Here is a 15,698-nt window from a genome sequence, read left to right as displayed (position 1 = left end):
TCTGCTGTCAGTCAGTGATGCCCTCTGTTGGTAGAGAATACCAATACGGTCGCTCGAACACTTGCGGTGACTTCACCTGCTGGCAGTTTAGAACGCAGTGAGCAATCCAGTGGTTTATATAGATCAGTGGAGCCAAGCACAAAACAGGCACAAGGAGTTATGCAAGCATGGCTGGGAGCATCAGAGCAACGGCAACAATTAGAGTAGATTATTTTAGGCAAAACAGCTGAAAATGATATACAATCACCAGTAATATGATTTAATTATTATCACTTTTGACCATTAGGTGGTGCTGTTACCAAAATGTGGTTGTGAGGAGATGTTACAGCCTCAGAATCAGCTTGGCACCATGCCAACAATTTTGTTGCTATATTATTCGAGAACGGTTTGGTCAATAAAAAGGCTTTTAATAACCTTTTGCTGGCATGGTCTCATGATGATCTGATATGATTTTGGTTAAAATTGGACCAACGGTTTAGGAGTTAAAAAAAAAAAAAAAAAAAAAGGTTTTTGAAGAAATTAAAAATAGCAGAATGCAATTTTGACTATGGTATAATTGGTATCATTGTATTCAGTATGGTTAAATGAGTCTATTAAGACTATTTTCATTTGAATAGGCAATCAAAAATCACAAACTTTTAGCTTTTTTAAAAAAATTCATTTTAAATTGCTCCTATTCTTTTAGCATTAGTTCACTTTCAAAAATGTCCTTATAATTTACTCACCCCCATGTCATCCAAGATGTTCATGTCTTTCATTCTTCAGTTGAAAAGAAATTAAAGTTTTTGAGGAAAACATTCCAGGATTTTTCTCCATATGGACTTCAATGGCCTACAAACGGTTGAAGGTCAAAATTACAGTTTCAGTGCAGCTTCAAAAAGTTCTACATGATCCCAGATGAGGAATAAGAGTCTTATCTAGAGAAACCATCACTCATTTTCTAAAAAAAAAAAAAAAAGTTTGAACTAAATGTTATATACTTGCACTAGCATTTTATATATGACAATTTAGTTCAAACATTGACCTGTGGAGGGCAGTAATACACTTAGCAGTGTCTACACTGCTGGAATTCAAATAGAGAAGAAGAAGAGAGCTAGTTCAAGATGAGCATTTATGGTTAAAAACTATATATATATATATATTTTTTTTTTAGAAAATGAGTGATGGTATTAAAGTGAACTAATCCTTTGAGTACCTTCAGGCCATACAAAAATTTAAAATGTCAGACTGCAAAATGGCCGATATGTGGAAATTGGGTATCATTTGAATCTATATGCTGCATGTTTTATAATGTTTGGGCAAACCATTCAGAAGTTCTAAGCAAAAATATATATATTTTTTTATATCTCCTGACCAGTAGGTGGTGCTGTGCTGAAATAATGTCTATAGGTCTTGCTTGTGATGACTTGTACCAAGATTGGTCTTAATCCAATTCAGTGTGCTCTTCATCAAATTCATTTGTGAGTTACTGCAAAATGGTAAGGTTTATTTAAAAGTTTTTAATAACTTTTTGCCAGCATGGTCTGAAGATGATGTGGGCCAATGTTGGTGAAAATCAGATGACCCATCAAGGACGAGTTTGAAAAAGTAGGATTTAGTAAAATTCAAAATGGCGGAAATATTTGAATGATGGAAAAACAATCACATTAACATGGAGAGAAATTTAAGACTTAATTTACACATCGTTTACAGATTTAATTTGTAAATATCAGAATAATACGTTTACTATAATATTATTAAATATATAATAACACACAGGGGTCACATGGTCCTTTTTCACAACAATTACATCAAACCATTTTTGGTTCCCCAAAGACATTTCTTAAAAGATCCATGTTTTATTAAGGTGAAGGACATTTTAATAATCTAAAGAACACTTTTCCACTATTAAAAAGTTTATTTTGTATTATTATTTTTTATATTATTTATTTATTTCACAATGGAAAGGTATGATGGATGTCAAAGGTTCTTCATGTAGAAGAACATCAATGGCAATAAAGAACCTTTATTTTTAAAGGGAAAAACTCAGCATCTGTTGAGATTTCCACTGTAGATTTGTTTGAATACTCCTTCAGTGAATCTGGTTTCCACAGACACATATGAAACACATCAGATCAAAACAAAAGTGGAACAAATAAAGGAGATTTTAAAGTGTTCAGGATTGAGTCAGGCGGCTCCCTCAAGTGTTCAGATGATGTTCAGCACCACGGACAGCAGCAGAGATTCAGCACAAGCAAACAAACACAGTCTGTCCAGATCAGCTCCTGGAATTACAATTCAGAAAAGCCTTATGCAGAATAACTGATGTTCAAGAGCCCTGTATGAAACTGAGTCATATTACATAAATCAACACGATTTATGAAATCAACAAGTACATTAATTACTGTAGTGGATTTAAATGCATCACATTTCCTTCTGAATGTTTGAAGATTTTTAAATAACTGTTTGAATCCCTCAATTGTCCTCAGTGTGAAAAGATAAATCTTAAAATCATAGTCACTCCTGGAAAAGGATCGAATATACAAAAGACACTGAAAAAAAAGAAGAATCTGCAGGACCTGAAGGAATTTTGGAAAGTTGAGCTTTTTTACTGCTCAGGTCATTTTAGGGTGATCAAAACAGGGTTGTAGGTAATTGTGGAGAAGCACTAAACAGTTTTAGAAGGATCAGAGGGGTTTATGGAAAGAGTCTGACCTCGAGTCTGACGCTTCTTGCAGGAACCTGAGGAAACAGATCATCAAAACATCACATTTGAGCTCTTATTGTATCTGCAGTTGTTCTGAACTTCCTGTTGACTAATAAAGTCTTAGTGGCAACATTTGCATTTTAACATGGCTTGTGCACTAAATTGATTAAAATAATAGTGCCCATTCAGTCGGTCACGTTCGACGTACGTCGGACAGACCGACGAATAGGAATCTCGCTAGAGAGGCCAATCTACTTCGAGTGTAACTAAAACGAGCCAATGCACATTGGCATGCAATCATATGCATCAGCTGCTCGCCTCGCAGCGCGGGTATATAATGAGCAGCAGGTGCGTTGCATCTTCAGCTTTACGCTTCGGAGCCGAACGGTGTTTGTTCCTGTTCTCTGCAAGCGAGTGTCTGCTAGAAGACGAGTCAAGCTTTTTGGTTGAACTTCTCTTTTTTTCAGAGTGCGGGCGAACAGCACAGCAGCGGGGTCCTCTCTTTTTCTGTTTTTGTTTCGTTTGCCGTTTTTGAGCAAATAGCTGTTTTGACAGCGTCAGAAGGCTGTTCTCACGGCCGGTACGGTGCGCTTTTGAGCGCTGAAAAGCCATTTTTACGGCTGGTAAGAGTGAGCGCCTTCAAAGAGAGAGAGAGCACACGACAGGCTGCACACAATCCCTGTCTGTGTTGTGGCTGCCGTTCCCCTGCATGCTTCAGCACTTTTAAAAGAGTAAAGTCCCTGAAAGAGCTTACACAAGTAGATTCGCGTCTTTTTAAAGATGACATCCTACTTGTGTATCTGGATGCGGTCATTCCTGTCCTCACTGACGGCCACGATCACTGTTTCACATGTCTGGGCGCGTGTTGAAACGATGTTCGTGGGTGTTTCATGTTTTCATATGAGAACATGATCACGTCGACACGCCGGTCGTGACTCTTCTTTCTCCGGGAAGCTTGAGTCCTCTCTGTTGTTGGCCAGCTGCTGCTTGTGTGTAAAAGCACAGCCGCGGGTCTGCCCGACACTCTGGGAGACCGTGGAGATCTGCGAGAGCAAACCTCTCGCTCCTCTGCGTGTCGTGTGCCGTCGAGCTGCCGGGCTGCAGCGCAGGTTGTCACGGCAACCCAGCGCTCGCTCGGCGCTCTAGATGCGCGGTTCCCTTGCATAATCTCCATTGTAGCGCCCTCTCTGGTGCACCAGAAGAGGTCTACTTTGCTGATATGGCTTGGGTGACATGAGGTTGAGGGGTTCCTTCGGGGAACCAACCCCCTAGGGCACCTCCCTCTCTAGCGCTTTACAAGCTGTGCAGTTTCTGGATTGGATTGCTGGTCCTTCTCATAGGGGAACCTAGCATTTCATTCAGAGCTCCAGCTGAGGGACAGACGTCGATTGCAGCATTGGAGAGAGTGCTGTTATGCTCTGGAAATGAGGGTGATGCTGCCCACTGTAATGGTGTGTGCTTATGCTGACTCACTTTCGGAGTTTACAGCCATGCTTCCCTGGGTCTTCCAGATGTGCAAGGAAAACTTTGCAGTATGGGGGTATGTTGGTGCCATAAATATGGAATGCCAAAAGTGCCAAAATCTGCATAAGTTTTTCCTCTCTCACTACCCTCTTGGATGGGGTGGCTGTACACAGACCACACCCACCCTGCATGTGAGGCCAAGGCACTCTTTTTGCATGAGGGTAGTTCTGTGCTGGGGTTGAGCTGCGCTTGTTGACTAACCGTGATCAAAGTCACGGCGCAGGCCCTCAGCCAGACGATGTCCACCTCAGTGGTCCAGAAGTGCCCCCTGGCTTACCTTGTGAGGTGCGAGAGGTTGTCAAGCTAAATGCTTTCTCAATGCTCCCATCTTACAAGGTGGTCTTTTCGGTGACACTGTCGAGGACTGAGCCCAGCGGTTCTCCTCAGTTAGTAGCGTTGAGTTAGTTGAACCATTGAGTTCCTCTTGGGCCGCCCCTCAGTCTGCTCGTCGCCAAGGGTGTCGTCCCCTGCAAGAAACTCCGGCCCAGCAGGCTCTGCTGTGTCCATTGCGGGGAGATGAAGCCTCCCGTCTCTGCAGCTGTTTAAGTGGTTGGTGAGAATCACCCCTGAGACGGGCGACCCAGAGATGGGTGGGGCTGCTCTTCCACCCCTGGAGGAGGGCCGGGTGGTAAATCCTTTTATTGGGTTTGTTTCTGTTCCGCCACTGACCCAAGAGGCAGCGGTACCCAAAATTAAAAGAGCAGTTCCTCCATTTCCAGGTCTGAAGAGGGTTTGGAGAGCAGTGGGAGGAGAAAAACCTCACCACTCTCATCCCCCTCTTCTGTCGCCAGCGGACAGCAGCGAGCAGCGGGCAGCCAAAGCCTCGACTGCTCCCTCTGTCCATCCGTGGAACCAGGTAAGTGTTGCCTAGCACACTGTGACGCCGCTTAGGGCCGCCTCACAAAGAGAGCCCCCCAAGGCGCGTCCCTGTGTTCCACCTCGCTGCCCCGCTGCGGGTACGCCGGTGGTCCCTTTGGTCCCGCTTGTACGGTCTCTGCGAGCCTGGTTAGCGCTCCCCAGTCCGTCTCGCTGGCTCATTCGGACCATCAGGCTCGGCTATGCGATTCAGTTCGCCCGGCATCCCCCCAAGTTCAGGGACGTCCTCTTCACTACAGTGAAAGATGTCGTTGCCCCCGTCTTGCGTGCGGAGATCGCAGTCCTACTGGCGGAGGACGCGATAGAGCCGGCCCCTCCAGCCGATGTGAGGTCAGGGTTCTACAGTCCCTACTTCATTGTACCCAAAAAGAGCGGTGGGTTACGACCGATCTTGGACCTGCGAGTTTTGAATCAGAGCCTGTACAAGCTACCGTTCAAAATGCTGACGCAGAAGCACATTTTTGAGTGCATCCGTCCCCGACATTGGTTTGCAGCGATCGACCTGAAGGACGCGTACTTTCATGTCTTGTTTCTTCCGCGACACAGGCCATTCCTGCGCTTTGCGTTCGAAGGTCGAGCATATCAGTACAGAGTCCTACCCTTCGGGCTGGCCCTGTCTCCCCGCGTCTTTACGAAAGTCATAGAGGGAGCCCTTGTTCCCATGAGAGAACAGGGTGTTCGCATTCTCAACTACCTCGACGACTGGCTCATTCTAGCACAGTCCCGGGGTCAGTTGTGTGAACACAAGGATTTGGTGCTCAGACGCCTCAGCCAGTTGGGTCTTCAGGTCAACTGGGAAAAGAGCAAACTCTCCCCTGTGCAGAGGATCTCTTTTCTCGGTATGGAGCTGGATTCGGTCGAACAGATAGCACGCCTCACAGAGGAACGTGCTCAGTTGGTGTTGAACTGCCTGAATACGTTCAATGGCAGGACAGCGGTCCCACTGAAATTCTTTCAGAGGCTCCTGGGGCATATGGCGGCCACGGCGGCAGTAACCCCGCTCGGTCTGCTTCATATGAGACTGCTTCAACACTGGCTTCACGGCCGAGTCCCAAGATGGGCGTGGCAACGCGGCACGTTCCGGGTGCCAATCACTCAGGAGTGCCGCCAAGCCTTCAGTCCGTGGTCGGACCCTTTGTTTCTCCGGGCAGGAGTGCCCCTAGAACAAGTGTCCCGGCATGCTGTGGTATTCACAGATGCTTCTGCCACCGGCTGGGGTGCCACGTACAACGGGCATGCAGTGTCAGGGGTTTGGACGGGACCCCATCTGCATTGGCACATCAATTGCCTCGAGTTGCTAGCAGTACGTCTTGCTCTGAGCCGCCTCAAAGGGCCGCTACGGGGCAAGCATGTACTGGTCCGTACGGACAACACTGCGACCGTTGCGTACATCAACCGTCAAGGTGGTCTATGCTCCCGTCGCATGTCGCAACTCGCCCCCCATCTCCTCCTCTGGAGTCAGAAGCGTCTGAGGTCGCTTCGTGCCATTCTTGTCACTGGTGTGCTCAGCCATGTGGCCGACGAGCTATCACGAGCTCAGCTGCCAGGAGAGTGGCGACTCCACCCCCAGGTGGTCCAGCTGATCTGGAGAGAGTTCGGAGAGGCTCAGGTAGACCTGTTTGCCTCACCGGAAACCTCCCACTGCCAGTTGTTTTACCCCCTGTCCGAGGGAACACTCGCGACAGACGCACTGACACTCAGCTGGCCCCGGGGCCTTCGCAAATATGCGTTTCCCCCAGTGAGCCTACTTGCACAGACCCTGTGCAAAGTCAGGGAGGACGAGGAGCAGGTCCTCTTAGTTGCGCCCTATTGGCCCAACCAGACCTGGTTCCCAGAACTTTCACTCCTTGCGACAGCCCTCCCTGGCCCATTCCTCTGAGGAAGGACCTTCTTCTCAGAGACGGGGCACTCTTTGGCACCCGCTTCCAGACCTCTGGAAACTCCATGTCTGGTCCCTGGACGGGACGCGGAGGTTCTAGGTGACTTACCCCCTGAGGTACTTAACACCATCACTTCGGCACGTGCACTGTCTACGAGACGTGCTTACGCCTCGAAGTGGAACCTGTTCGTCGAGTGGTGGTCTTCTCGCCGAGAAGACCCCTGAGGATGCTCAATTGGAGTCGTGCTTTCCTTCTTGCAGCAAGGGTTGGAGCGTAGGCTGTTCCCCTCCACCCTCAAAGTCCATACTGCTGCTATCTCCGCTTACCACGACCACATAGATGGCAAATCTGTTGGTCAGCACGACCTGGTCGTCAGGTTCCTTAGGGGGGCGAGACGGTTAAATCCTCCTCGTCCCCCCTCCATACCCTCTTGGGACCTTGCTCTGGTGCTAAGAGCACTTCAGATTGCTCCCTTTGAGCCTTTGCAATCGGCAGACTTAAAGATTCTGTCTATGAAGACTTTGCTGCTGGTTGCATTGGCCTCCATCAAGAGGGTAGGGGACCTGCAGTCATTTTCGGTCGACGAATCGTGCCTGGAGTTCGGGCCGGGTGATAGCCACGTGGTACTAAGACCCCGGCCTGGCTATGTGCCCAAGGTTCCTACCACTCCCTTCAGGGACCAGGTGGTGAGCCTGCAAGCGCTGCCCTCGGAGGAGGCAAACCCAGCCCTGGCTTTGCTCTGTCCAGTTTGCGCTTTGCGACAGTACATAGACAGAACCCAAAGCCTCAGGACCTCAGACCAGCTCTTTGTCTGTTATGGAGGCCAGCAGAAGGGAAAGGCTGTCTCCAAGCAGAGGATGGCCCACTGGATAGTGGATGCCATCGCCCTGGCTTACCAAGCTCCACGAGAGGTGTCGCATCCTCCTGGGCTCTGGCTCGTGGCGCCTCGCTGACAGACATTTGTAGAGCTGCGGGCTGGGCGACACCTAACACGTTCGCTAGATACTATAGCCTTCGTGTCGAGCCGGTCTCCTCCCGTGTTCTCGCCACAGGCCAGAGGCACGGAGAGGCCCCGGCTTAGTGTCGGCTTGCTGCGCTACATGCGCTTCTTTTCTCCAGAGAGTCCCTACAAGGCAGACCCTGTCGAGTCCTCCGATATCCCTTCGGCAGCCGACGTGGCGGAGCGTCTGGCGCCAGGCCTATACTCCGTTGTATCCTTGAGAACCGGGTTTAGGCTGGGTTCCATATGTGTGACCCTACGGGGATCCCATATGGTTGGTTCCACGGTTGCTCCTAAACGAAGCCCTTGTCTTTCCCTCTGGGAGAACCTACCCTTCATCGGGTTGGAGTCACCCCAGCTCTTCCATATGTAGCACAGCCCTACAGGGTTAGTCCATATGTACTTCTCCACATAACTCCTTCGGGGAAGGATGTGACTTCCGCAGCGTTCCTTTCCCAGCGAAAGGGTACGCTTTCCCAGCGTTATCCAATAGTCTCACTGAATGGGTTTTGGGGAACAGCAGTGATCGACTCTCTCTGTGTTAGCCCTGTCCCACCATCCTCAGGCAAGGGGGTTCAGGTGGCTTGGAAGGGGGCAGCTCCTGTGGCGCTTTGGTAGGGATTCCTATTCGTCGGTCTGTCCGACGTACGTCGAACGTGACCGACTGAATGGGAACGTCTCGGTTACAAAGGTAACCCTTGTTCCCTGAAGGAGGGAACGGAGACGTACGTCCCGTCGCCACAGTCGCTGTACCCCGCTGATGCTGCCGCCTATCCGGTTCGGCTCCTCAGCGAAAACCTGAAGATGCAACGCACCTGCTGCTCATTATATACCCGCGCTGCGAGGCGAGCAGCTGATGCGTATGATTGCATGCCAATGTGCATTGGCTCGTTTTAGTTACACTCGAAGTAGATTGGCCTCTCTAGCGAGATTCGGTCTGTCTGACGTACGTCTCCGTTCCCTCCTTCAGGGAATGAGGGTTACCTTTGTAACCGAGACGTTGTTCTTCTCAGTATCTTTTTTTTTTTTTTGGCAAATATCTACACATTTTAACTCAAGCTGAATAACAACACTAGTGTCTTCAGTAAAACTGCTTATAGCTGTATTGAACTAATGAATGAACTTTATTATTGAACTGACTCTGAAACAACACTGACTCAAGCTGAATAATGACACTATTGTCTTTTACTTGACATTCTTAATTCAAGATTCATTTAGGCCTACTTCTATGCAAAATGACAAATCTTAAAATTAAGCAAGCAAGAGCAAATATCAGCCAATAGGGTCGGAAAATATAATTTGTGCACCAAATTACCAACAAAATAAATAAATAAATTACAGCATTTGTGATGGTCATGGTCAAAATATGGATTGAAGTCATTTTTGCATGTGATGTTGACTTCAGCTCCTGGATATCCTGTCACACTGATGGAGCTCACGACACCTACAACAGATCAAAATAGTGGAGTAGATCATTGGATCATCTGGAGTATCTGGAGTGGAGTAGATCAAAATTAAGTTGAAAGAACGTTTGAGGAACATTATACCTTATAAAAACATTCCTGTAACGTCAAGAAAACTGGATGTTTTTAATGTTCCCAGAACCAACACTGAATATTTAGAGAACGTTCTTATAACAAAATTCTGTTAGCTGGGATTTGGGATAGATGGGAACACTAATGCTGTATTCCAGGTATTATATAGACCCCTTTGGGATATTAACAATTCAAAAACAAGTCTGTTTATAACTAGAGATGTCATAGTAACAGGTCTGTAACATCAACACTCGTCTGTTCCTCGCTCACAATGGTCACATGATCACAGTCAACACTAGAGAGGGGCTGCTGTGGTTTTGTTTTCTCACCTCTCTCGCTACAGAGGAAACTGTATTAATGGCCATATTAAGAGTTTCATGAGACACCAGAAAGCACACAAGGTCACTGTCAGAATAAAAATATTTGAAGATATCATATGATGAGAACCTTTAGATATAAAGATGCAAGTTCAATATTCAGTTACTCTATTAATTACTTTTATTTTGTTACTTTAGTCTAATGTCATCTCTGATGTTGGATGCCCTGTTGCCTTATTTACACCTTGCTATGTGAACACTGGGTGAAGAGTCATATCCTCATGTTAAATATAAAGTGTTGAGCACATAAAATCCCCAATGCTGGTTTCACTCTGTTCATTTGTTCTGTTGTCTCTGGTCATGAGTGTTCGTGAAACAGGTAAGATCATCATTTATTAATAATTGATCTTTAGAGTCAAATATGTTTTAGGGGAGACTGGGGCTAGTTGTCACACAGTAACTAAAAGGTTTAAGTTTAAAAGTTGAAGTGGTTTTGTATCTTGGTTACAAATATTTAAATCTGCCTTAGATTGTAATAGCTCCAGTATCATTGTGTATTGAAACATAAGTTGGTAACAAATGAACAAGGTCAAACCACAGTAACATACATTAATACACAAAGTCTAAACAGCTAATGAACATCACTGTTATTACTCGGGGGGGGGGGGGGGGGGGGGTTCTTTTTTCTTTTGTGTCACCGTGCCCCAACCCTTCTCTTGAGCACACAGTTCAAGCTTTCAGTTCAGATCTACTTCATTAGATACTCAACTTAAGATGTTTCTCTAGATAGAAAGAAACTTTATACATATTCACTGGAGAAAACGTGTATAAAACAGACAATGAACTGAACAAACACAAGGTTAAACACAAATGCAAACTAATCAACAAAACTGAGAATCCATAGAAACAACCTCAATAATATTCCATACGGAGCAGGCCCTACGGTTCACCACGGTGATTCATGGACTAATTGCAAAGTTTATCCATCACAGAGTCAACAGCTTTTACTGTAGATGGTGCTTGATTTGCACTGGCCTGAATGAGGAAGTGGAAGGACATATGTGCTTAAACCCACATGCAACCCCATTTTGGAAAGTAGGGCATAAATGGCTTACCCAGAATTAAAAGGTTGCTGCTCAAAAGTCATTCTAGATAGACACATAATGAACATATGTGACCATGTTGGCACAATTAGTTAGAATGCGCATGGTCTAATTTCAAGCTACAGTCAAAACAAGTGAAAAATGTCAATTTTTGTCCAAAATTGAGGTTTTCACAAAAATTAGTTAATTACGTCCCTGTCTAGTCATCCCATTCCTCCAAATAGCAATTAAACATCTAAAAGTACCTTTATTTGTACATTTTCTGAGAGGAGTTTCTTTCCTTTGAACATGAAAAATGCAGTCTTTCTCTGTTCGCTTCTGGACGACTGACGCTTCCCTCAGCACAAGTTTGAAATCGCTGTAAAGTGCAGCATTCTAACTTTGTGAATATTAATAGCGAATTCTTGATGGCATGAGTCTGAACCAATGAAATGTGATTTGATGGGGAATGGGGTTTTAAGGTATGGTTGCTGGTGATTTTGTTTTGGAACCCTCAGAAAACTTTACCTCAATTTTTCTCAAAATTGACCGACTCTATCACCTTCAAACAGATGTAGCTCATTCATTTTTTCATTCAAACATACATCATTTTAAAGTTTTTTTTTTTTTTTTTTTTTTTTTTTTTTAAATGGAGAATGTGAGAATAACAATAACTAATTTTTGAAAATTTGCTCATTGCGACTCATTTTGCCAGAATGGGACACATTTATTTAGAAAGCTGACACCTGGGAGTTTACAGTTTAAGACTACTCAGACTGTTATTAATATGGACTTATATAAGCTCAGACATAAAAAAACAAATATTATATAAATATATTTTTTGTATAATATTTTCATCTATCACACCTGATTCAATGTGCTCATTAGTAGTGACAGTAAGACCTGAAATATGTGTCAGAAATAGAGAGACATACAAAATTTGCAGGGCTGGGGTTACTCCAGGACATGATTGGGAACCACTGCCTTACAGTTTTATTCATAAAACAGTATATCAAAAAAAAAAAAAGAATTAACTGGCAAGGCATGCAGGCACGCCTATTTTATATAGTTTGTAAGCAATTAAATTGCAATAAACAAGTAGGCAGGAACTATGCCACGTAAGATGATTGACAGTCCTAGACTAAATCAGCACTCACTGAGTCATATAACTCGCTCTCAAAACCCGGAACAGAACAGACAGAGATCGCTCTACCCTGTTTTTGATCTTCAGATTGCATAATTCAGTGTGAAATGAACAGAAATGATATTCTACAAAATATTTTGCAAACGTGAGAATAAATCAATATAAATATAAATCATTTCCCTAAAGATGCACACTTTTGGACTAAAAGGTGCTGTTCAGTGGAGCTGTGTGAACACAAATAAACCGCAGCAGAGATGACTGAATGTTTTTATTCTATTCAAAATAACTTACCAATTTATTATTTTGCACGCCTGACATAAATTAAGAAATTACTGTCACTGCAACTGACTTCTATCATAAAACGTGGTCTATTATGGAAACCGGAGCCTTTAATCTTTCTAATGATACACAGTTTCTCCACATGACATTAAGAATGTGGTTTCAATGTGCAATGAATGTTAAACGACTATAATCTGAGACCGTCAGCGATGTGGTGATGGTAAAGGGGTTAATTTAATCAAACAGAAACCAATGATTCTGGCTAAACCTCAATAAACACCAGTGCCAAAACAGACAACGCTCCAGCGGTCCTCCAGGACCAAAGTTACCCATCCCTGATTTATATGTTAACTAGGTGTTGTACAAACATTACAAGAGATAAGTCACTGTACATTTGTTGTAGGTGTTGCTATGGTGACATCAGTCAGAATGGCTCCTCCTCTTCTGATGGTTCTCCTCATGATTCATGGTTAGTCACTGAACACTTTAAAAAACACTCAAGATTTTGCATACCACATTATTATGCACAAGCTTCTGCTAATTTGTTTAGTATGAACTTGTGTTTCAGGGGTTTCTAGTGCTGATTGGGGTGTGAGTTACAGTCCTTCACACATCTGTGCACTAAAGGACTCATCAGTGATAATGAGCTGCACTTATACATACCCTACTGGACATCAGATCGAGAAAGTGTTCTGGACCAAAACACTGGTAAAACATAATGTAGAGCCTCCAGATCTGTCTGAGGACCCTGAATTCAGTCAGAGGCTTCAGTATCTGGGAGATAAACAGCAGATATGCTCCATCAGACTGAGTCATGTGACACTGAAGGATTCACACATGTACTATTTCAGATTCATCACTGATAAAGACAGATGGATTGGTGATCCAGGAGTGACTCTTACTGTCACAGGTGACTTTCATGAGGTTTCTCTCTTCTTCTGTGCATTATGTTGAATAATAATCAGTGTATGACAGCAGCACTAGATATAATGTGTGTGTTGTGTTCAGATCTTCAGGTGGAGTCTCCTGAGAGAGTGACAGAGGGAGATTCAGTCCGTCTGACATGTAAAAGCAGCTGCACTCTGACTGACAGAGCAACATTCATCTGGTACAGAAACTCACAGCCATTAACTGAGAGAAGAGACAGAAACAATGAACTCCTGCTGCAGTCAGTCAGAAGAGAGGATGCAGGCAGATATAGCTGTGCTGTACACGGACACAATCACATCTCTCCTGCTGTTCAGCTCAATGTCACGTGTGAGTACAGATTCATTTGTTCTTTTTAAAACTGGATATTGTGTTTGAATGAGATTATTCAAAGATTTATTTTTTCTCTGTGTTAGACCCTCCCAGGAATGTCTCTGTGTCCATCATTCAGTCTGGTCAGATTTGGACAGGTTATTCAGTGACTCTGATCTGCAGCAGTGATTCAAACCCTCCTGCTCTGAACTTCAGCTGGTTTAAGGAGAATGAAAGCTCAGCTGTTGGATCTGGACAGAGTTTCAGTGCACTACAGAGTGGACGCTTCTACTGTCAGGCTCACAATCAACATGGATCTCAGAGATCAGACGCTGTAACTGTGAATGTTAAAGGTAGAGCAGCTCATATACTTTACTCTTTCTAAAGTGAAGAAAATGAATCTGTTCAGATGTTTTACTCTTTTGTAGGACATCTGGTGATATTATACATATCCGTTGGAGTGGTTTGTGGAACTGCAGTGATCATCATGACATTAATGATTTGGTAAGAAATATGAAGTATTTAATTGTAGATATTTAACTGCAATGTAGTTCCCTTTCGAAAGGGTATTCACGCTGTCTCCCCTAGGGGTCGCTATGGGGAATGCCTCCGGCATGCTAGGTGTCTGAAGCATGAGTCTAAACATGACGATGAACTTGACATTGGCAGGCGTCAGCCTATGACATCATTACATATTAGTTGTGAATGCGCTGACTCCAGGTAGTCAAAGAATATACACTAACAAGAAGCGACACTTAATAGAACGTTCCACTGCAACGTCAGTCCACTAGTTTATATGGCAATATCAGCTGTTTTTTAAAAAAAAAAGTACATTAAAGCTGAAATCTAATCTGAATGATGACAAAACAGAATAAAATACTATCACTAGTGATCATCAAATCCTTTTAACAGTTTATTTTACACACTTTGTGTTTAAGTCTTCCCCTTTTTTTACAAAACCTTTGCTCTCTAGAAACCCAGTCAGTTTAACCTGTGTCTATGCCGCTCTTGTTTTTTTTTTTTTTTTTTTTTAGAATATCTGCATTAGTTTCTATGGCAATTATATTGTATTGGTGGGTATATCCCAAAACAACAACACAGAGAGTTTTGCAATACAGTCTTACTATGGAATCCCAAATCCCAAATGTTAACAACATCTGACGATTTCTTTTTACGTGGCATGAGAAAGTCACATAATCCATCAAAGTCTGAAACGGATTTCCTGAAATGCAATTTGAATAGGATTTCAAACCACGTGCAGTGCTGCTTGAAAATTTTTGAACCACTTGCAGAATCTGTGAAAATGTGAATAATTTTGACAAAGTAAGAGAGATCATATAAAATGCATGTTGTTTTTTATTTAGTACTGTCCTGAGTAAGATATTTTATATTAAAAATGTTTACATATGCTCCACAAAACAAACAAACAACAACAACGTCTCGGTTACAAAGGTAACCCTCGTTCCCTGAAGGAGGGAACGGAGATGTACGTCGGACAGACCGACGAATATGAATCTCGCTAGAGAGGCCAATCTACTTTGAGTGTAACTAAAACGAACCAATGCACATTGGCATGCAATCATACGCATCAGCTGCTCGCCTCGCAGCGCGGGTATATAATGAGCAGCAGGTGCGTTGCATCTTCAGGTTTTCGCTGAGGAGCCGAACCGGATAGGCGGCAGCATCAGCGGGTTACGTACGTCTCCGTTCCCTCCTTCAGGGAACGAGGGTTACCTTTGTAACCGAGACGTTCCCATTCAGTCGGTCACGTTCGACGTACGTCGGACAGACCGACGAATAGGAATCCCTACAAAAGCGCCACAGGAGCTGCCCCCTTCCAGCGCTCTATTGTAAGCCACCTGAACCCCCTTGCCTGAGGATGGTGGGACAGGGCTAACACAGAGAGAGTCGATCACTGCTGTTCCCCAAAACCCATTCAGTGAGACTATTGGATAACGCTGGGAAAGCGTACCCTTTCGCTGGGAAAGGAACGCTGCGGAAGCCACATCCTTCCCCGAAGGAGTTATGTGGAGAAGTACATATGGACTAACCCTGTAGGGCTGTGCTACATATGGAAGAGCTGGGGTGACTCCAACCCGATGAAGGGTAGGTTCTCCCAGAGGAAAAGACACAGGC

General features: G+C 44.4%; 1 protein-coding gene across 1 annotated transcript; it reads left to right on the top strand.

The window, feature by feature from the left end:
* The first annotated feature begins 10,178 nt into the window (after nt 1-10,178).
* Nucleotides 10,179-13,962, top strand: LOC125273094 (B-cell receptor CD22-like). The gene is made up of 5 exons (XM_048198361.1): nt 10,179-10,197; nt 12,727-12,792; nt 12,892-13,233; nt 13,332-13,580; nt 13,667-13,962. Exons 1-5 carry the CDS (start codon nt 10,179-10,181, stop codon nt 13,945-13,947), a joined length of 957 nt encoding a protein of 318 aa, XP_048054318.1. The 3' UTR covers nt 13,948-13,962.
* Nucleotides 13,963-15,698: the final 1,736 nt, after the last annotated feature.

The sequence above is a fragment of the Megalobrama amblycephala genome, linkage group LG7 (genome assembly GCF_018812025.1).
Source record: "Megalobrama amblycephala isolate DHTTF-2021 linkage group LG7, ASM1881202v1, whole genome shotgun sequence".
In the NCBI taxonomy this organism is placed as follows: Eukaryota; Metazoa; Chordata; class Actinopteri; order Cypriniformes; family Xenocyprididae; genus Megalobrama; species Megalobrama amblycephala.
This window is presented reverse-complemented; position numbering and strand designations above follow the sequence as displayed.

Bases quoted from the DNA above. Each gene is read 5' to 3' on its own strand.
- LOC125273094 (XM_048198361.1), top strand. The intron at 12,793-12,891 runs GTTAGTCACTGA...CTTGTGTTTCAG, and splicing joins GGTTCTCCTCATGATTCATG to GGGTTTCTAGTGCTGATTGG. The intron at 13,581-13,666 runs GTGAGTACAGAT...TCTCTGTGTTAG, and splicing joins TGTTCAGCTCAATGTCACGT to ACCCTCCCAGGAATGTCTCT.